The sequence below is a fragment of the Pseudorca crassidens genome, chromosome 15 (assembly GCF_039906515.1).
Source record: "Pseudorca crassidens isolate mPseCra1 chromosome 15, mPseCra1.hap1, whole genome shotgun sequence".
NCBI classification, from domain to species: Eukaryota; Metazoa; Chordata; class Mammalia; order Artiodactyla; family Delphinidae; genus Pseudorca; species Pseudorca crassidens.
Window position 1 is genome coordinate 63952376 of NC_090310.1, and position 23432 is coordinate 63975807.

The 23432-nt window shown below is 41.5% G+C and overlaps 1 protein-coding gene across 2 annotated transcripts in view; it reads left to right on the forward strand.

Annotated features, from left to right (window-relative positions):
- Nucleotides 1-822: 822 nt before the first annotated feature.
- The window catches only part of CBFA2T2 (CBFA2/RUNX1 partner transcriptional co-repressor 2), a 169997-nt gene continuing 147387 nt past the window's right edge, over nucleotides 823-23432 (forward strand). For both annotated transcript variants that reach the window (XM_067707834.1, XM_067707835.1), the window contains exon 1: nucleotides 823-983. In XM_067707834.1, coding sequence (XP_067563935.1) covers nucleotides 950-983 — 34 coding nt within the window. In that variant the 5' untranslated portion in view covers nucleotides 823-949. The remainder of the gene's footprint in view (nucleotides 984-23432) is intronic.

Sequence of the window (23432 nt, forward strand, 5' to 3'; positions counted from 1 at the left end):
CCAAAATTAATTAATTAATATATTTAAAAAACCCTGCAGCTAGTGTCAATCTTATTAAAAAAACTTTATGGTATCTTTGTATATAGAAGAGTTTAGAAATTTTAAGTTCTTGTTTTAATTTTCATGCCTGTTTTTGAGACTTTGGGAGGCAGGATAGTTCTGAGTAGCTCAAAGTACTGGGTCTGAAGTCAGAAGTTCCTAGCTTCCAATCCCATCTCTGCTATTTGCTAACAGTAACCAGTGGGCAATGTGGTTGGTGGGAAAGCCCTTTCCGCATGTGTAGAAAAGGGAGAATAATATTTCTCACCCTCATTGTGAGGATTAACTGGATGGAGTGTATAAAATTAGCTCAATAATATTAATAGCTAACAGCTATTAATATTATGAGCATGACATTTTAGACATTTGGAAAACTGTAGGCCAGAAAGGGGAAGTGACTTGCCCAAAGACACGCGCAAAGGCGACCAGATGTTAACCTGGACGACTCCGGTAGAGCATTGTGCCCTGCCCGCTAGGCCCCGCCCCCTAGGACCTCTGGGCCCAGGCAGCTGCCCTGGCCACGGTTGGAATCCCTGTGTATGAAGAGTGGGCCGTGCACGTGATGGGTGCGCGTGACGCAGAGGAGCAGGACTGAGAAGCAGGATGCGCCGGGATAGGGTAGTAGGTTCGCGCGGAAGGGGCGGGGCAGGTCAGGGGGCGGGGTTTAGTAGGAACCGATCTTGGGGCCGGGCTTCCGCGTGCGTTTGTCTGGAGGGCGAGAGCGCGCGGCGGGGGCGTGCCCAGCGGGAGGGGCGGGGCCAACTGGGGGCGGGGCGGCGCGCGGCCTAACGGCGGCAGCAGCGGCGGCGTTGGGATCGCCGAGCTTGGCTGCTACAGGTTCCCGCAGCGGCGCCCGCGAGGGACCCGGGCCGCGGGTGGAGGAGGAGGTGCGGGGCGGCGGCGCTTGGCGATGGTGGGCGTCCCCGGAGCGGCCGCCTTCCAGCGTAAGCGGGGCGGGAAGGCGGGCGGCTGAGGGGGGCGTGTAAAGGCCTGCGGCTCCACAGGCGCGAGCTCCCGAGAGGCACCCGGCACGAGGCCAGGGTGGTAAACTGAGGCCCCAAGAAGGGCGGCGGATCCAAGGTCACGCGGCGGGCCGGGCCTTCCCGGGCTCCTGCGGCCGCCAGAGCTCTTCCTGCAGCGCTCGAGGGCTCGGAGCTCATGGCGTGCGCGAGTCTGTCGGGACCGCGGCCTCGGAGCGCCGGCCGGGCCGGTGTCCATCTAACTTGCCCGCGGACAAGAATTGTTTTGTTCTCCCTGTGCCGGGGCCACTAAGTCCGGCCCTGGAGAAATATTCCACACGCCCAATTTCGACGGATGTGTGGCGGATGGTGGAGGAGGCGAGGATGGCCCTTTTGAGGGGCCTTTTGAGTGCAGGCTCAGGGGTCTGACTGCCTTGGTTCACAGTCCGGCTCTTCTACTTACAGGCTGTGACCTTGGGTCTCTCCGAGCCTCAGTTACCTCTTCTGCAAAATGAGGGTGTGAAGAGCATCTCCAACCCCTCCCCACCCTGGTTCTGGGTTTTGTGAGGCCCGTTAGGAGGCTTGACACGGACTCTGGCACATACACAAGCGTGAAAACTGTCATTATTGTAGTCGCTGATAAACCTTAACCAGGGTGAACCTCACTCGAAAAAACTCGAAATTGGGCTCTGGTTGTGTGTGTGTTCGAGATTTTAATTTTGTCTTAGATTAGTCCTGCTTTATGATCCAATTGTTTTTCTTACCCACATTTCTCCTTTTCAGCATTTATCTACTGTTCTGCCTAGAATTGTGAGATCCTTGGAAGAGGGGTGGGTCTCTTAATAATAACAATAAAATTTTAATTGTTTCTTGTTACAATAGTCATAATAGCCAATATTTTTTGAGCAGCAGTCATTTTGCATTCTATTCATTTAATATTTATTAAATCATCTATTAAGTAAAAAGTACCATTTTGGCCCTGGGAATATAGCATCAAACTAGATAGACCAAACTCAAGCTTTGAGTTTAGCTGGGGGGAGGGGAGAGAGACCTTAAATGAGGAAACAGATAAAACCATTTTGCATGTTTTCTCTCATTTAACTCTGGTAATGTAATTAAGAGTTAAGTATTTGCGTATGCCCATTTTGCAGAGGATGAAACTGAGGAACAGGAGCTTCCACACATAAAGGGGAGGCTTTACACAGCCTCTCTTCTTTGTTTGATGGCCCTTAAATATTGGATTGAAGAAATGCAAAGTAGGTGCACCCAGCTAATGCTTCTTCATGGTCAAGTTTGCAGTTGCTGTTTTTAATGGTTTGATCCATTCCTCTTGGAGCTTATAACTAAAGAGAGGCAGACAGAGGTGACCCTTAGGTCTGACAAAGGTACACTATCTCTGTATACTGAAAGGACCTTTTATCTGAAGTTAAATTTTTTATGCCCAAATCTCTTTTATGCAGTTTTCAGTTTAAAATAAACCCTAAAGTCCAATTTTTTGGTTCTGTTATGTAACTAAGATTTGTTTATTCGTTTATTTATAGTGTTCCTAAGAGAATTCTTTATTATATTCCTAAGCAATGTACTCAGTATGCTTTTTCTTTTAATTTGGAAGTAATAGTAAGTTGCATTAAAATGTTGAGAGCATTTTTAAAAATGACGTTCTCATGATACAGTTAGATTCAGCATTGACCATCTGCTAAGCACCAGGCCCTGTGCTGATGTAGGGCTTCCATAGATGAGTAAGAGCAGACTCTTGCCTCTGGAAGCTTACCTATAGTCTTGATTGGCTGATGTTTTTAACTGAAACTAGGTAGAGAGAATGCAGGAGCTCAGAGTCCCTTGGGGAAATAGTCTAGAGTAGGGCCTCAGATGTTTTTAGTGTTCTTTATATCAGTAAATATGGTTGAGTATGCACACACATTTATGTGAATGTTTGTTTTAAATTACAGTGTAGGCTGTATTATGTATATTTTATAATGTGCAAAAATAGACATTTTACAAAAGGATGAGCTAAAACATATATAAGTAGAAGTTACAGTATTGTCTTTCTACACCCAAGTGTGTGAATGGTAACAATGCCCCCTATGGTGGAGACCGTTGATCTTGTAGTCGGACCTTCCCCTCAACCCATGATGTCTGTTGAAATTCAGTTCTGGAGTTGTGCCTAGGTTGAAATCTTGGGGTCCAATCCTTACTAGCTTTGAGACCTTCAGCACTGCCTATCCTTTCTGTGCACTTTATTTTCCTCATCTGTAAAATCGAAATGATGAGAGTTCCTATCATCTCATTTGTAGTTTTATTGTGAAGATTGATAATATGTACATATTGGTATAATGTATATCTTAATATATGTAAAGTACTTACACTGGGCTTGACACACTAGTTTGGGTGCTGTTAGTGGCTGAGGATACAAAGACGACTTGGAATCTCACAATTTAGTAGGGGTCCTGCACAAGTACATGGGTAATGATAAAGTGCTTTAAGTTTTCAAAGGCTTTTGGGAATGTAGAATAGGCACAACTAAGTGTTCTTCAAGGGTCCAAGTAAGGTTCAGGTAAGGAGGTGACATTTGAACCAGGCCTAAGAAGGAGAAGGGATTTTTCCAGAAGGATGAGGCTTGAACCTTATTGGCTGAGGGTATAGAGTGGAAACTGGGAGGCTCTTGAGGGCTTGGTGAGTAGTTCTCCAGATCTGGACCTGCAGGGAACCTGACTGAAACTTGTATACCTTGTTAATAGATAAGTGATTTTGGGCTGGAGTTGTTCCTAGCGGTTGTGACGGCAAGGAAGCCTGTTCTAGAACTTTTCATTTTCAAAGCACAACAGCTCTTTCGTCTCTGGTGGCACTCATTCTGCCTTCTTAAGTTATCTAAGAATGTAAACCCCTAAATATAAGCTCCTTGAGGGTTATAATAGTATCTACATTTTTGTGATTTTATTTTGCCTAGCAAGGTAAGTGCGAAGTCCATAAATGTGGAGAAAGGTATGTAAATCCTTGAACCTACAAAGAATTCTGAACAGTTACAAGTGGAATGATAAGTGACCATACTCATTAATGAAAAGCTCACAAATATTTTACGGTAGATAAGCATCACTATTCAAAAGGGGTGAGAACTGTCATGTTCAGTAACTCTCTCTTTATCTGGCACTTACCCATTAGAATGAAAGAAGAGATGAGAAAGTGCACCAGAAAGACTTCTCTGAGGTTGAATTAGATGCCTTCTATTTGTTCCTCTAGGTCTACTCTCCGTCCTTTCCCACCCTGGGAAGCTGACTTACTTAGACTACATCAACTAGTTTCCTTCCCACCTGAGGTTAGGGACAACATCCCTTCCTATGGATGTTGTCTCTGACTAGCTGTGTCCCTTGATTGAAGATTGCTGTTCTAAAGGTGGTTCTCTCTACGTGCATGATTGCTCCTTCTAGGTTTGGAAAGTGTGTCTTCACTTTGTTCCTCAGGCTTAGAGGTACTGTCACTAGTCTCAGGGTACTTAACCGAGCCCAACTCATAGCAGATTTAAAGCAACAAATGCACTTGGAGAGGAGAGAGGCTACCCCAGGTAAGGATACTACCCCCAATGAGAGGGTCTCATCCTTTCCTGTGGTCATTACCTGCTATGCCACATTGATGTATTCAGTCATTTTCCTCCCAAACTATTGGATATGAAAAAAAATGGAATAAGATTAAAAACACCCATAATCTGTGACCACACAATCAAGACTAGTTAAATTGCAGTTAGTAGCCTGTTTAAAAAGGCAGGGATGTACATGAGGTAGGTTGTTTGGCATAATGGAAAAAGCAGAATTTGGAGGCAGACTTTGAGTTTGAGGCCCCGTTCTACTGGGAAGTTATTCAACCTCTGAGACTCAGTTGTTTGTTTGTTTAATCTGTAAATGAGGATAACTCCTGCCTAATAATAATAGTAATAATAACTAATATTGAATGTTTATTTTGGGACAGATACCATGCCAAGCTTATACTCACCTTTTGCCTTTTAATCCTTTGCTCTTTTAGTTAGATTATATATCCTTATTTTACAAATTATATAGATTAGGAAATTGACTCAGATGTCATAGAGCTAATAAATGACCAAGCCCAGATTAAAATCTAGATCTTTTGTGACTGCAGAGCCAGAGTTATTAACATTAAGGTAGCTGCTGAAAGCTTTTAGACAGGAAGAGTGGTTTATTTATTTATTTGTTTTTAATTATTAGGGTTTTCCTTTAAGGGACATTTATTAGTTTTTAGGATGGATTTTTATTTATTTATTTGGCTGCGTCAGGTCTTAGTTGCAGCGCACAGGATCTTTCATTGCTGCGTGCAGGCTTCTCTCTAGTTGTGGTGCGCAGGCTCTAGAGTGCATGGGCTCAGTAGTTGCGGCGCGTGGGCTTAGTTGCCCCGCTGCATGTGGGATATTAGTTCCCTAACCAGGGATTGAACCCATGTCCCCTGCATTGGATGGCAGATTCTTAACCACTGGACCACCAAGGAAGTCCCAGGAAGGGTGGTTTATATGATAGTATACTGAATGTAGCACTAGGATAAAGATGAATTAATTCACTAAGTTCATACTTCCTCCAGGATAAGGAAAGCAGGAGGAAAGAGGTGGGGAAGTAAGATTTCTCACCTGCCAGTTTTAGCTTCAATCCTTAGGTTTTTTTAAATTATTTTATTAATTTAAAATTTTTTTTTTTTTTGGCTGCGTTGGGTCTTCGTTGCTGTGCACGCAGGCTTTCTCTGGTTGTGGCGAGTGGAGGCTACTCTTCATTGTGGAGCACGGGCTCTAGGTGTGTGGGCTTCAGTAGTTGTGGCATGCAGGCTCAGTAGTTGTGGCTCACAGGCTCTAGAGCGCAGGCTCAGTAGTTGCGGCACAGGGGCTTAGTTGCTCCGCGGCATGTGGGATCTTCCCAGACCAGGGCTCGAACCTGTGTCCCCTGCATTGGCAGGCGGATTCTTAACCACTGCGCTACCAGGGAAGCCCAATCCTTAGTTTTAGAGTATTGTTTTGAACCTCATTATAGAAAATGATCACTCAATTGTAAAGATTTACTTAAAATCGCTGTAAGTTTGAAGGCTGAGAGAGAATCTCTGCCCTAGTTATAGTTTCTGCTTGAGTAGGATTAGGGCCTACTAGCACTGTATTGACTGGCCCCATGTGCAATATGAGCTAGTACAGCCTGTCTCTGGGTTTTATTATGGCTGGTTAAGTAGCTTTTGCTTCTGTCTCTGGTTTCTCTCTCTGGCCCCTCAAAGGCCTTGAGGCTATCTGAAATTATAGGAGCTGGGGTATCATAAATTAAACTTGTAAAATGAGTCTGTAGCAGATATGTCAACTGAATCTGACTTTAAGTCCAGTTTAATTCTTTAAAAAAAAGTTTTTGCTAGATTTTTCTGCTGGGCACTTTTCATGTATGTTATCTCATGTAATTCTTAGAACATCCTTGAGAGGGAGTTAGTATCTCTGTTTTACAAACGAAGAAATAAGGCTCAGAGAAGTTAAATAAATTCCCCTAGGTCACACAGTTAATCAGCAGCAGATAACACTATTCCCACTTAGTTCAGTCCTGATATTGAATTCATTGAGATCTGAGTCCAAAACCCACTATTTTTTACTTTCTATCACGTGGCTCCTTGTTTTTACCAGGTAAGCTAGAGGTTTTTAGACATGTCTTCCCGAGGATACCAGTGCTCCCTGAATATACTTGATTTCCCATCAGTTTTCTTCAACAACTTTCTTTCCCTAACATCTAAAATATTCTGTGGATGGATATGATTTAAAGATTGCTGTATTAGATCTTGGTCTTGTTTAGAGGTATCCTGAATTGGCCTTAGTGATGAATTAAAAACAAAAAACAAAAAGGCAGCAGAAACTCTCAGCATATTTTACCAATTCATTCCATATGTTTCCTGATTTTAGCAGTGAAGCAGATGATGGCAATGAACATCAAAAGCCCAAGAAATGTCCATGCTAATTTTACGTGGCCCTGTGAGGAGCTGTCAAATATGGATCATCAAATATAGTATATGGACTATGTAGTGAACCTTTACTTTGGAATGTGGCTCTTTAAAATATGATTCTACCCCTCTATTTTGTATTGCTGTAATTAAATGCAGAAATCAAAGTAAAATTCAGAGTAACTCAGAGCTAGGTAACCTTCTGTCTGAATTGATAGCTTTGGAGTTGGCTAGACCTTTCAATTAAATTAGCTGATGGCAACAAATATGTAATCTGACCTCTCGACCAACTCAAGTGAAATGTTAATACCAGGCATAGCACAGCTCCCTTGACACACTACTTTGACCTTTTCCTCTCCTACAGATGTTTCCCTTATTCCTTTGTTAACTTAACCATCTTCATGCAGAGGTCCTGCCTGCTTTTAATTTTTCAAAGCCACATGAGAACAGACATTGAAATAGCACAGATTTATTCATTTTTACCTTATATCCCTAGAGCTACACTAATCAAAATCACCAATCCTCTAATTCACATATAGTTTTTAGCTAGTTTACTGTCTGCTTATCACTATCCAACCTCTCCCCCTCCCCAACCGCCATAAAAGCTAAAATACTAGTGATTTTTTTTCTTTTTTGGCTGCCTTGGGTCTTTGTTGCTGCGCGCAGGCTTTCCCTAGTTGCGGCGAGCGGGGGCTACTCTTGGTTGCAGTGTGTGGGCTTCTCACTGCAGTGGCTTCTCCTGTTGCAGAGCATGGGCTCTAGGCATGTGAGCTTCAGTAGTTGCAGCACGTGGGCTCAGTAGTTGTGGCTCACAGGCTCCAGAGTGCAAGGTCAGTTGTGGCGCATGGGCTTAGTTGCTCCGCGGCATGTGGGATCTTCCTGGACCAGGGATCGAACCCGTGTCCCCTGCATTGGCAGGCGGATTCTTAACCACCGTGCCACCAGGGAAGTCCACTAGTGGACTTTTATCCACCAAAAATATGGCAGGATTTTTTTGTCCTTAATATTGAGAAAGTGTGATTCATTTTGTTTCCCTCTTGAGACGTGGAGTCAACTTCACAGGGAGGAGGCAGGCAGAAGCAAGTTCTCTTTATGGCCGAGATTAAAGGTAGAGGTGGCTTAGGAGAGGCAAGTTCTGAGTGGTGAAGGAGAGGTAGGGGACGAGGTGATGATGGTCTTAGCTCCCCTGGCATTCATCCAATAGCTGCCTGGAGCTGCTGGGAACTCAGGAGCTATAGTTTTCATAAGCTCCTCCTTAATTTTCCCTTGATGGGTTGGTCTGCCTCAGTGGTTTAAACTATACTGTCATCTCTTCTTAAATATATTACACCATACTGTGTTAGAAAAACACAAACATATTCAAGGGTGGTGATCACATTATTTCAAAAACCACTTTTTTTTTTTTTACTCCTTTTTCTTTTTTTTCCCAAACTTTGTATTTTGACATAATTTCAAACTTAGGAAAAAGTTGCAAGAATGTTATTAAAATTCCTGTATGCCATTCACCTTGATTCCCCAAATGTCAGCATTTTACTATATTTTCTATATTCTTTTTATACATGCATATTATTTTTTGGAACTGTATTTTAGAGTAAGTTACAAATGTGATACTTTTTTTTTTTTTTTTGTGATACTTCTTTACCATAAATAAGGTAATGTATATTTCCAATAAACTAGGACATTCTCTTACGTAACCACAGCAATATACTTACCAAAATCAGGAAATACAGATTTGATACAATATTATTATCTAATATACGGACTTTATTCAAATTTTGCCATTTGTTCCAATAATGTTCTTTTTAAAAAATTTTATTTATGTATTTATATTTTATTTTTGGCTGTGTTGGGTCTTCGTTGTGGCGAGCGGGGTCTACTCTTTGTTGCAGTGTCTGGGCTTCTCACTGCAGTGGCTTCTCTTGTTGTGGAGAACGGGCTCTAGGCGCACAGGCTTCAGTAGTTGTGGCATGCAGGCTCAGGAGTTATGGCTCACGAGCTTAGTTGCTCCGCGGCATGTGGGATCTTCCCGGACCAAGGCTCGAACCCGTGTCCGCTGCATTGGCAGGAGAATTCTTAACCTCTTAACCACGGCGCCGCCAGGGAAGTCCCTTCATCAAACTTTTATCCATTGGTGGTAGCATTTATTGATGATGTTTGCCTGAGTCAGTTATTACTCTGATAGTTGTGCTGTGATTTTCTATGAGTTATTCTTTGCTTTTTAGTTAATATTCTACTGCAGAGCATTTTCTAACCCTTATTTGTATGTATTGGGTTGGCCAAAAATTGCCTTCGGTTTTTAAGTAAAAATAAAAGATACATTTTGCATTTTCACTAAGAACTTTATTTATTTATTTATTTTGTGGCACGCGGGCCTCTCACTGTTTTGTGGCCTCTCCCCTTGCGGAGCACAGGCTCCGGACGCGCAGGCTCAGCGGCCATGGCTCACGGGCCCAGACGCTCTGCGGCATGTGGGATCTTCCCGGACCGGGGCACGAACCCGTGTACCCTGCATCGGCAGGCAGACTCTCAACCACTGCGCCACCAGGGAAGCCCCCATTAAGAGAATTTTGTAAAGATCAAAAGAAATGGAAATCTGATGGTGCAATGTCTGGTGAATACAGCGGATGAATCAGAACTTCCCAGCCAAGCTGTAACAGTTTTTGCCTGGCCATCAAAGAAACATGCAGTCTTGCATTATCTCGATGGAAGATTATGTGTTTTCTGTTGACTCATTCTGGACGCTTGTTGTTGAGTTACGCTTTCAGTTTTTCTAATTGGGAGCAGTACTTGTTGGAATTAATCATTTGGTTTTTGGGAAGGAGCTCATAACGGAGAACTCCCTTCCAATCCCACTATATACACAACATCACCTTCTTTGGATGAAGACTGGCCTTTGGTGTGGTTGGTGGTGGTTCATTTTGCTTGCCCCACGGTCTCTTCCGTTCCACATTATTGTACTCTATCCACTTTTCATTGCCTGTCACAATTTTGTTTTAAAAACGGAACGTTTTCATTACGTTTCAGTAGAGAATCGCATGCAGAAATAAGGTCAAGGTTTTTTTCATTTAACTTATCTGGAACCCACACATCAAAGTGATGAACATAACCAAGCTGGTGGAAATGATTTTCAATGCTTGATATGGATATTTGGGTATGTCAGCTGTCTCCCGCGTCATATAACATTGATTGTTTTCAATTAATGTCTCGATTTGATTACTATCAACTTCATCTGGCCTACCCGACCGTGGAGCATCCTCCAGCGAGAAATCTCCAGTACAAAACTTTGCAAACCACTTTTGACGCATTCGATCAGTCGCAGCACCTTCGCCATACATTGCACAAATCATTTTTTGCATTTCGGTTGCATTTTTACCTTTCTTGAAATAATACAGCATAATATGCCAAAAATGTTGCTTTTTTCTTCCACCTTCAATATTAAAATGGCTACACAAAAATTCACCAACTTTGATAAGTTTTTTTTAAATACATACTGATATGACAGCTGTCACATACAGTCTAACAAATTGTTTGGAATGAAGTTAAAGACAGCTAAGTGCTACTAGACCCATCTTACGGAAAAAACTGAATGAACCTTTTTGCCAGCTCAGTGTGGATTCTTATTTTATGTAGCAGGTTATAATCTGTTACCATCATTATTTATTGTGTTTTTCACATTGTCCCAGATTTGGCAGTGGGAACCCCTTCAAGCTAGCTTTTGACAAGTTCCCAACATTCTTGGACTACTTCCTTACTTTTTGGTGCAAAAGAGATATTCCAGGCTTATCTTCCTACCTGAGCATTGGAATCAGCCATTTCTCCAAGATATTTCTCTCCTAATTCCTGTTAGTGGAGAAAATTATTTAGAAATCAAGATGTGGTTGTTGTATGTGCTCATTGCTATGGGATGTTATTGCTTCCAGATCCTTTTAATGGGCAGAGCTAAAAAATCTATGTATATATGTACACATACATATATACACATGCATATATCTAAATTTCTATTTTTATCTACATGTAATAAAAACTGAAACTGAGCAAAGGGCTCCTGTGTCCATGGTGCAGAAAGCCAAACTCTGACAGTGGTAGTTTGCAGCAAAGTAAGGATTTATTACAGGGCGCCAAGCAAGGGAGTCGGATCCAAACCCACCTGGTCTTTGAGTTAGGGTTTTTTCTTTTAAAGGGGAAGAACAAAGAGGCTGGGACTAATGTTCGTTTTGTGACATTTCTGTGACATTTCTTTTTTATTTTTATTTTTATTTTTTTGCGGTACGCGGGCTTCTCACTGTTGTGGCCTCTCCCGTTGCGGAGCACAGGCTCCGGACGCGCAGGCTCAGTGGCCATGGCTCACGGGCCCAGCTTCTCCATGGCATGTGGGATCTTCCCGGACCGGGGCACGAACCCGCGTCCCCTGCATTGGCAGGTGGACTCTAACCACTGCGCCACCAGGGAAGCCCTGTGACATTTCTTAATTGTAGTTTTGGGAGTCAGAACGTCTCTGGTTTACGATTCTCCAGCCAAAGTGATCCATGGCTCGGGGGTCTGTTAGCTCAACTTGTGCGGGAGGAACAACCTGAGTTTGTATGTTAATGATAATGTTTATAACAGCAGTTTTAGTTCGTTAATGCTTTTGTCAACAATAGCAGTTTTACTCATCTGACTATGATTGATTAGTGTTCAGTTAGCACAGGATTGAGGTCAGAGGGGACAAGAAAGGGAATAAAGTTTTGGATAGATTAATCATAATCTTGATAAGGGTACTTGGTTTCAGAACTGTGTGTTCAGACTAATACCTCCAATACCACAAACTTCGTTTAGCCTTTATCCTTTCCATATTTTTAAGTCCCTTCTCTTACCTAGGGATTGTAAGCCTGACTCACATAATCCACAATATATTTTACTTATTTGCCCAAACCTAGAATATAAATATAAATATATAGCTCCAAGATTGCTAACCCATGTTACCGTGAAGTTCAGTTTGTAAACCTCTTTGATTACAGGTTTTTTTGTTTGTTTTTAGTCTGAGGGTATATGGTCAATGTATTGTGTATAGAAGTTACTTTGGGGTAGCTCCTCAATGATTTAAGATGTAATTCAACCTACAGAAATTTGATGTATACTTTTTTTTTAGGCCATTCGGTGCCTTGCGGTACTTTAGTTCTTTGACGAGGGATTGAACCTGGGCCACGGCAGTGAAAGCGCTGAGTCCTAACCACTGGACTGCCAGGGAATTCCCAATAAATCTCAGTATTTCTGTTCACCTTTTGGAAGCGCATTTGATTGACTCTCAGCCATGGAGTGTCTTCCTTACCCTGGGTGAATAGTTTTTAAATTTTATATGGTTGTAGTAATTTGCAGCTGTTGGTTTGCTGGTTTTGGCACATAGTGAAAATTTTCCTTTTTTTTTTTTTTCTTGTGAAAAAGGCAGAGTGATTTGCTACTGAGTGGTTTGCCTTTCAAACTCCAGAGAAGGAATTTGAGTGTTGCTTATTTCTCATTTATTTGTAGGTGAGAACTATAGGTTTCCCTTTTGGGGGTTTTGGAACAGGGAGAACAGGAGGAATGAAGTAGGGGATGATGAATGAAAGTCAAATAATGGTGACTACCAGAGTGAGCACTGTCAAAATAATACTGATTCCTTAGAAAAGAGAAGTACCCCGTCTTTTGATGTTACCAATGAGCTTCTCCCAATACTGACTGAAAAAAAAGAATGGTTTCTTTGAAAACATGGCATCCCTGTAAGACCTCCACAGAGAGGTTTAACCTAGCAGTTGTTAGGTGGTTTAGATAAAATTTCTTAAGCGAATACTGAACCAAATTGAGCATAAATATTGTGATAATTAAGTATTCCTTTTTTTCCCCAGATGTGTAAATGGAGTAGTTTCTTTTTTCTTTCTCTTTCCCAAAAGATCCCTCGTGCTCCTTTCCCCTCATTTAGCAGCCCCTGGTGACTAGTATACTGGTTTTTGTCCCTCTAGTGGTTTCGCGCTCTCTCTCTCTCTCTCTCTCTCTCTCTCTCTGTTCCATGTCATGTAAATGACACCATACAATATATAGCCTTTGTATCTGATATCTTTCACTTACTCTAATTGTTTTGAGAATTGTTCATGTTGTATCTGTAGTAACCTTTTATTGCTGAGTAGCATTTCACTTTGTGGATGTACCATGATATTTTAAAAAAATTAATTAATTAAATTTATTTTATTTTGGCTGCGTTGGGTCTTCGTTGCGGTGCACGGGCTTCTTATTGTAGTAGCTTCTCTTGTTGCGGAGCACGGGCTGTAGGCACGCGGGCTTCAGTAGTTGTGGCACATGGGCTCTAGAGCGCAGGCTCGGTAGTTGTGACTCATGGGCTTAGTTGCTCCACGGCATACGGGATCTTCCTGGACCAGGGCTCGCACCCATGTCCCCTGCATTGGCAGGTGGATTCCTAACCACTGCACCACCAGGGAAGCTCTTTACCATGATTTTTTAAAAATTTGTCTACCAGTTAGTGGACATTTGGGTTGTTTCCTTTCCTGTTTTGATGATTTTGAATGAAACTCTAAATATTTATGCACAGGTCTTTTGTGGACATATGTCTTTATTTCTCTTGGGTAAAGAGGAGTGGGATTGCTGGGTTCTATGGTAATTTCATGTTTAAGTTTATAAGAAACCCTCAGAGTGTTTTTCAGAATGGCTGCACCCTACCATTTTGCATTTCTAAACAGTAATGTATGAGAGTTCCATTTGCTTGTTGGATGTTTCATTTTGTTTTGTTTTAGAATTAGGTGTTAAGGAAACAGTATATCTGGGTGAAATCAATTTTGGTTGTCTAGTTGCTACTTATGAAACACATATTCTCTGTTTTATAATGTAGAGTCTCACACAGTTTGTCTTCTATTAGAGTCAGCATGTTCATTTTATTTTAAATTAATTTATTTTTGGCTGCATTTGGTCTTCGTTGCTGCGGGTGGGCTTTCTCTAGTTGGCGTGAGCAGGGGCTACTCTTTGTTGTGGTGCGCGGACATCTCATTGCAGTAGCTTCTCTTGTTGTGGAGCATGGCCTCTAGGTGCACGGGATCAGTAGTTGTGGCTCGTGGGCTCTAGAGCGCAGGCTCAGTAGTTGTGGCGCTTAGTTGTGGGCTTAGTTGCTCCGCAGCATGTGGGATCTTCCTGGACCAGGGCTCGAACCTGTGTCCCCTGCATTGGCAGGCAGATTCTTAACCACTGCACCACCAGGGAAGTCCTGGTCATTTCTTATTTATATATCATTAACAGAAATAATATCAACCAACCATATTTCAGAACAATTTTCACACATTATCTAATTTTTACAGCAATCAAGTGAGGTAGGTAGTAGTATTCTCATCCTCTTATTTCATATAAGGTTCAGAAGTCAGGTGGTTTGCTCACTGTCACACAGCTAGAATGCAGGGGTGTGGGTTTTTGAGAGTTGGATCTGTGAGGGGACATTCTGTTTCTCTTTAGTTAGAAGTGTAGCAAGTGAAGACATGGGTGCTTCCCAGTGTTTCCTTCTACCTTCAGCTCAGAAGCAGTGCAGCTTTGGACAATTCATATTTGGATTTTGAGTGTCTTATCATCTGTGAAATGGGGATAGCCATACCGTCTCTGTCTACCTGACAGGTAATCACCTGACAAGATGAGAATCAATTGAGGGACTGTAAAAGCATGTTCTGGACACTATTTGTTATTACATGAGTGATTTTGTAATGCATGAATATATTTTAGAAACTTAAACAATACAGATAAAGTAAAAATCCCCTTCCTAGTCTCAGTGAAGCTGTTCATTTAACAACTGTATTGTGATGCTGTTAGGTACAGGGATGGTGCTAACTGCTGTGGGGCTGCCAAGGTGGTTTAGATTCAGTCCCAGTCCTCAGATATCTTCCAGCTTGTCTTTCCTTCTTTGTCCTAAAACTTTGTTGATTGCTCTTGTAATGAAAGCTTTGACAACTGGATTTTAATTAAGTTTGGACAATGATTGTCCATCTTTTCCCCTTGTAATTGATGCTGTTGGGGAGAGTTGTACTGGGAAATAGTGAAGCAAAGATTCTGGTTCAATCGATGGAGGCAGTGAATTTCTTGGGAAGGAGATGGGATGCCAAACATGCCTCACAGCCACTGAGCACATAACTGTAGCTGTGGACATCAACACTTGGCTTGCTGTGAGCTTTCTATAGGTCTCTAAATAGTACATGCTAATTTTGTGGCTGTTGGATTCTGAGGAGTGATTTGGTAAATAAGGAGAGTTTCCATTAAAACCATAGTTTTTAAATAGTAATTTGAAATCCTAAAATCAGTTCCTGATTATTTTTACATGAATGTTCCTTTTTTTGGTGTATTGTTTTAGTTTACTTGCCATTTCCACTTGGGTCTCTTTGTTCTCTTTACTTTGGTAATTGAGTTCAATGAATCATTTTTTTGAGGGACCTAATATTTGTATTCTACTGGAAAGAAGACAAACAGCTAATTATACTAGAAGGTGGACTATTAATGAATTATCATTACAGTGACTAAAAGTCATTGATTTTCTAAGATACTTTTGATTTCAAATACTCATTTACTTTTACAAATATTTATTGAGCCCTTAGTACTGGATTCTGGGGAATATAAAGAGAATTCTAAGGCACTGGAGAAATTTAAAAGTCGTTCAGTGGTGGAGGGAGGAGCAGATTGATGTTTGAGTACCGAATGGTAAGCAGTAATAATAGCATGATAAGAACCATCAAGAAAAAAAAAAAAAAAAGAACCATCAAGGATAGGCATCTGACCTAATGCATGTGCATGTATGTATGTATGTATTTCAAAAAAGGCTTCATAAAGAAGATGATGCCTGTCTTGAACCAAGTCTGTTTTTTCTTTCCAACAACTTTTATTTATTTATTTATTTATGGCTGTGTTGGGTCTTCGTTTCTGTGCCAGGGCTTTCTCTCTAGTTGCGGCGAGCGGGGGGCCCCTTTTCATCGCGGTGCGCGGGCCTCTCACTGTCGCGGCCTCTCTTGTCGCGGAGCACAGGCTCCAGACGCACAGGCTCAGTAGTTGTGGCTCACGAGCCCAGTTGCCCAGTTGAACAAAAGCTTGTTTCCAGTTTTTGGCTGTTAGGAATAATGCTTCAAAGAACATTCTTCTGTGTCTTTGGGTATACATACTTTTTGTTGGGTATATACCTAGGAGTGTAATTAGAAGGTCATTGAGTGTGTATACTGCCAAAAGATTTTCCAGAGATGTTGTACTATTTATACTTGTATCAGCAATCTGTGTGAATTTCATTTATTTTTAAATCCTCACCAGTCTTAACATTTTGCTGAGTCCCTCTACTTTGTATAGGTATCAGGGATACAGTAGTGAACAAAAGGAAGTCTCCTCTCATAGAGTTTGAAATTTAATGTGATGAAAAATATATTTTATACACACATGTTTAGTATATTCAGGTGGTGATAAAGTGTTAAGCAGGTATGTTGGACAGAGAGAGGAGGGTGGTAGGGAGTGCTGTTAGACGCAGTAGTTAAGAAAGACTTCTCTGATCAAGTGATATTTGAGCAAAGACCTGAAGAAGATAAGCTAGCCATGTGGATATCTGGGAGAGGAACAGTCCAGGCAAAGGGAATAGCAAGCGTCAGAGCCCTGAGGTGGGAACATGCTTGATATATTCATAAAACAGCAAGGAGGCTAGTAAAACTGAAGACATTGTGAGTAAGGGCAATAATGGTAGAATCTCAGAAGGTAAACAGGGCCAGAGCATGTGGGATTTTAAGAGTCAAGGAAAGGATTTTGGATTTTCTAAATGATGTGGGAGACCATTGGAGGGTTTTGAGCAGAGGGAGTGACATTATCTCCTTTACCTTTCGTTTTGTTTTTTTATTTGGCTGCGCCAGGTCTTAGTTGTGGCACCTGGGATCTTTATTGTGGCATGCATGTGGGATCTAGTTCCCTGACCAGGGATCGAACCCGGGCCCCCTGCATTGGGGGGAAGTCCCTATCTCCTTTACTTTTTAAAGAGGTTACTCTGCTCTTGGAGAAAACACTGGTGGGGCAAGGGTGGAAGCAGGAATGTGAATTCAGAAACTATTATAAATAAAAGTAAGAAAAAAAAAGAAATTATTGGTGTGGGCCAAAGAGGGAGGTTGGTGGTTTGGATCAAATATTAATGGTGGAGGTAAGGAGGAATAGTTGGATTCAGGATGTTTTGAAGGTGCAGCGGATAGGATTTGCCCCAGTGGATTGGCTTTTGGCAGGGGGAAGTTTGTGTGTCAAGGATGACTCCAAGATTATTGACTTAAATTGCTAATTTACTGATTTGAGAAAGACTGGGGAGAGGGTAGAAGTCACCAGGTAGGTTTGGGTTGGGATGGAGAACCAAGAATTTGATATGGGACATTTTGTATATGAGATATCTATTAAATATCCAACTAGAGATGTTGAGTAGACAGTAGGATATATAAATAACATGGTGGGTGGGACATCCCTGGTGGTCTAATGGTTAAGAATCCGCCTTCCAATGCAGGGCATGCAGGTTCGATCCCTGGTTGGGGAACTAAGATCCCACATGCTGTGGGACTACTGAGCCTGCACGCCGCAACTACTGAGCCCGCACGCAGCAACTACTGAGCCTGCGCGCTGTGGAGCCTGAACGCCACAACTAGAGAGAAGGCCGCATGCTGCAACTAAGACCCTATGCAGCCAAATAAATTTAAATAAATAAATAAATAAATAAATAAAATAGTGGGTGAATTCCCTGGCAGTCCAGTGGTTAGGACTCTGCGCTTTCACTGCCAGGGCCCAGGTTCAATCCCTGGTTGGTAAACTAAGATCCTGCAAGTCGCATGGCATGGCCAAAAAAGTAAAAAATAAATAACTTGGTGAATGAAAATAGAGGTTGGACCTAACATGGCCTTTGGAGTGATGTAGAGGGAACATATAAATTCTCTTTATCATATGAATACTTATAAAGCTCATTATTTGGAATTTAGATTATGCAGCCTTCTGTTTTTGTGAGAGCTATTTGATAAGGAAGTAAAATATTAGGAATTTAAAAAAGTTTTTTTTTAAATTCATGTATTTATGTTTTGGCTATGCTGGGTCTTCGCTACTGCTCGCGGGCTTTCTCTAGTTGCGGCGAGTGGGGGCTACTCTTCATTGCTGTGCGCGGGCTTCTCATTGCGGTGGCTTCTCTTGTTGCGGAGCACCGGCTCTAGACAGGTGGACTTCAGTAGTTGTGGTTCACGGGCTCTAGCACGCAGGCTCAGTAGTTGTGGCTCGCGAGCTCTAGAGTGCAGGCTCAGTAGTTGTGGCGCACGGGCTTAGTTGCTCTGCGGCATGTGGGATCTTCCCGGACCAGGGCTCGAATCCGTGTCCCCTGCATTGGCAGGCGGATTCTTAACCACTGCGCCACCAGGGATGTCCCCAAATATTAGGAATTTATTGAGAAGTTTCTTGGGTACTTCTTTGAAAGATCTGTGACTGAAATTTAGTAGACTTTGTATAGATTTAATCTAGTCTACCATAGTTTCTATTGTCTGTTATTCTTGTGTAAAATGATCATTGCCATAGTGACCTTAGAAGCTCTATATGACTATTAAGTACATTGTGAATTATCTGAAGAAAGAAAGCTTTAACCACAGTGTTTCACATTATATTTTATAGCATATTTGTAATATGTACCTAATTTGAAAAATAATGGTTTACATGGGGATTTCACATAGATTATTTTATTCAGTGCTCACAATAGGCTATGAATTGTACTATTGCTATCTCCCATTTTACAGCTGAGGAAGCAGAGGCTGCATGGATAATGAATTGACACTCAGGGCATGTCTCTCTGGTTAGATAGTAGAAACAAGAGCTGAACCCAAGTCCTAACTCCACAGAACCATACAGGCTAACTCTGTTAGCTACCATATTCCATTTCTCTGCTATGCTGAATCTATGATAGTTTATTGTATAGTATTCTGCTTCAACACTATAATTTTTGAAAGATATTTTACAAAAGTAATATAAGACATTCTCATAAAAAATTTATAGCAAACTACAGTAAAAAGTAAAAATTCCATTTCACCTCATCACTGAAAGTTTGTGTGTATTTCCAGACTTTTTGGAATACCTTTACAGACATCTGTAATACGCAAATGTATAATGTTTTTTATAAATGGAATCATAATATTTTGCAGAGGCTATGTAATTTCCAGTCAGATGAGAAGTCCTCAAAACCATTCTGTCAGATCTTTGCTTTAAATAAGAGCAAAGACATTTATCTCTTCTGTTATTTTAAGTACCTTGGAACAGGTTTAATGAACGACTGCAACATTCAATATTGATTTGTTCAGTGTTAGTAGTGAGATGCCTTTAAAGGGATCACACATTTCATTTCAGAGAACTTTCCAAATGCTCTTTAAAAAAGGCAGATATATGATCAACTGCTTCATGAGGTTGCCAGGAATCATTCAAATCCTTTACCTGTTCTCAGGAAGTGCAAGGTCGTCCATTTTGGAGCAATTGGCTTTTGCAGACGCACCTGTTACCTATAGTTGTAGGAGATGATGTCTCTCCATGTGTCTGATGGTAGAAAAAGGAATTAATGGACAAAAAAGAAAAAAAAAGAAAAAGGAATTGATGAACCTGTAACTAGACAGAACTGTGCTGGAAGTGAAAATAGGTCCTTTCCGCTATTGATGACATAGAGAAGAAAAGCTTCAGGTGGATCAAACTCCAGGCCTAGGTCATAGAAGTCTTGCCAGTTTTCAGCTCATTAATACCATAAGGTATTTTGGTGATAATTTCCACCAGTGTAAACTATTACATAAGACAGATTATGCATTTTGCTTTTATTTATTTATTTATTGGTTTTTAAAAAAATTGAAGCATAGGTGATTTACAGTGTTAGTTTCTTGTGTACAGTAAAGCGATTCGGTTATATATATATTCTTTTTCATATTCTCTTCCATTATAGTTTATTACAAGATATTGAATATAGTTCCCTGTGCTAACAGTAGGACCTTGTTTTTTTATCTATTTTATGTATAGTAGTTTGTATCTGCCTATCCCAAACTCCTAATTTATCCTACTCCCACCCCCTTTCCCCTTTGGTAACCATAAGTTTGTCTTCTATGTCTGTGAGTCTGTTTCTGTTTTGTAAATAAGCTCATTTGTATCATATTTTAGATTCCGCATATAAGTGGTATCATATATTTGTCTTTCTCTGTCTGACTTACTTCACTTAGTGTGATAATCTCTAGGTCCATCCATGTTGCTGCAGCATTTTGCTTTTAATATCTAACTTTTAATGATGTACTCACTAAATTCCCATTTTGTTAATATTTGCATAAGACCTTCTCTGGGCCAGTCAGTAGACTAGGTAGACATATTGGGGAGATAATGAAGTAGGCTCTTCCTGGAAACAGGACAAACCAAACAGGAAATGAATTTGTATGTATCTCAGAATTCCAGAGTAATGAAGGTGAATTAATACCAAATAACTGGTAAACATAGGCTTATTAAGATAATGATTAAGAAGGGAAAAATGACTATATGCCGTGTACACTTCGGTGTGCATCCAGAACATCTGGGAGGCTTGTTAAATGCAGCTTCTGGGACTTCACCTCCCAGAAACTTAAATTCTGGAGTTTGGGGTCGGGTCAGGCATCTGCGTTTTCACCAAGCCTCCTAAGTAATTCTCTTTTAGGTGGTCTAAAGACTACTTTCAGAAACAGTGCTTCCGAGTGTCTAAACCTGACAAAGATCGTCTAAATCTAAATGGAGAAAGCGTTACAGGGAGGAAAAATTATTTTGATATAGGACACTTTGTGGTAAAAGTGATAAATGATAATGTCTGAGAAAGTACTAGGAGAGAGATTAGTTATTAATTGACTAAAGTAGGGAGGAGGAGGAACTGATGTTTGACTTTACTTTTTGCTCAAGGAATACATCTTTACTTTGATTGCCTTTTATTTTATATACCAGGTAATGCTATGTTGTCTTTGCGTAACCAAGCTCTCATATCTGTAGTTCGCTCTATTCCTGGGACATCCCTAATTTTCACTATTTCATACCATTTTGTCCATAAGTTATCAAAATATTCTAAAAAGTATAACTTGGAACATTCAAACAAACTCAGGACTGTGACATAAAATCATTTATCACCTCATGAGTGTTTTTATTTATTTGTTCAGGAAATAATCACTGTTTTTAGTTTACCAATATCAGTGAATCTTCCTTAATGGGGAGAAAATTCCTTTGGGGATTTAAGTAGAGGTTAAGTTAATTTAAGGTCCTGTGGGAAAAATAAAAAAAAATCTCTAAATTGTAAAGTTTCTTAAGCATAAAACTAGGAAGAAATTCTCATTTTTCACATGCTGTTTATTTGGCATTATCCATCATTCAGTACATTTACTATTATTGACACTACCATTCTTAATATAAAGCACTGATGACTGCTGGGAGATGATGAACTCATTTTACTAGGATTATCTTCCTATAAATGTTCTTTCTTAAAAATTATAAATAAATAAATAAATAAATAAAATTTTGGCTGTGTTGGGTCTTTGTTGCTGCACGCAGGCTTTCCCTAGTTGTGGTGACCAGGGGCTGCTCTTTGTTGCAGTGTGTGGGCTTGTCATTGCCGTGGCTTCTCTTGTTGCGGAGCACGGGCTCTAGGCGTGCAGGCTTCAGTAGTTGTGGCTCACGGGCTCAGTAGTGGTAGCGCGTGGGCTCTAGAGCTCAAGCTCAGTAGTTGTGGAGCATGGGCTTAATTGCTCTGCGGCAAGTGGGATCTTCCCGGACCAGGGCTTGAACCCATGTCCCCTGCATTGGCAGGCAGATTCTTCACCACTGCGCCACCAGGGAAGTCCCTAAATGTTCTAAATTAAGTAGTTTGGGAAGTGGTTATTGATAACCAAATTTGTAATCTAGCTTTGTCACACTTTTTTTTTTTAGAAGATGTTGGGGTAGGAGTTTATTAATTAATTTTTGCTGTGTTGGGTCTTAGTTTTGGTGTGAGGGCTTTCTCTAGTTGTGGCAAGCGGGGACCACTCTTCATCGCGGTGCTCGGGCCTCTCACTGTCGCAGCCTCTCCTGTTGCGGAGCACAGGCTCCAGATGTGCAGGCTCAGTAGTTGTGGCTCATGGGCCTAGTTGCTCCGCGGCACGTGGGATCCTCCCAGACCAGGGCTCGAACCTGTGTCCCCTGCATTAGCAGGCAGATTATCAACCACTGTGCCACCAGGGAAGCCCCTGTCACACTTTTTAACAGTTCTTTGGCATTATTATTGTAACTTCTTTAACATTGCTGTATTTGTGTTTTGGAGATGAAAGGCATATTTTAACATCCTATAGTTGAATGACAGTCTTAATTTGGGCAATTAGTTGAAAATGCTGATCTGGGCTTGCCTGATATGCAGCTAGGATTGTTCTAACCAGCTGCATGGAATAGATGTATAGAACCAGGTGTTTTACTTTAACTGCGGCTGTGCCATCTGTGGGAGCAGGTGGACAGATTCTGTGTCATCAGGGAAACACAGCTGGTGAGACTTTGGAGAAGAGCTAATTGATTGCTTTTCCTCAGCTACGGCTCTCTCCAGTCACGTACATTTAAGCACAGGTTTTACCTGTGCACAGGTGTTGCCTTTGGTCAGTACAACAGCATCAGCAAAAGTAAACAAAAGTGTACATTTGACTGCTTACATATTTTTTGGGTTGGCACTGAGAAAGATAATTTAAGGTTTTTTTAAATAAATTTATTTACTTATTTATTTATTTGGCTGCATTGGGTCTTCACTACTGCGCATGGGCCTTCTCCAGTTGCAGCGAGCGGGGGCTACTCTTCGTTGCGGTGTGTGGGCTTCTCACTGCGGTGGCTTCTCTTATTGCGGAAACACAGGCTCTAGGCACATGGGCCTCAGTAGTTGTGGCTCGCGGGCTCTAGAGTGCAGGCTCAGCAGTTGTGGTGCTTGGGCTTAGTTGCTCCATGGCATGTGGGATCTTCTCAGACCAGGGCTGAAACCCGTGTCCCCTGCATTGGCAGGCGGATTCTTAACCACTGCATCACCAGGGAAGCCCAACTTTATTTATTTATTTATTTATTTATTTATTTGTCTGTGTTGGGTCTGTTGCTGCGTGTGGGCTTTCTGTAGTTGTGGCGAGCTGGGGCTACTCTTCGTTGCAGTGCATGGACTTCTCATTGCAGTGGCTTCTCTTATTGCAGAGCAGGGGCTCTAGGTGCGTGGTCTTCAGTAGTTGTGGCACACGGGCTCTAGAGCTCAGGCTCAGTGTTTGTGGCACACGGGCTTAGTTGCTCCGCGGTATGTGGGATCTTCCCGGACCAGGACTTGAACCCGAGTCTCCTGCATTGGCAGGCAGATTCTCAACCACTGCGACACTAGGGAAGCCCCTGTACAGGTATTTTTAACTTTTTTGATTCAGAGAATTATGTGTAATTCTGTGCCTGGCACATGGTTGGCGTTTAATGAAAATTGGAATGTTTCCTAAT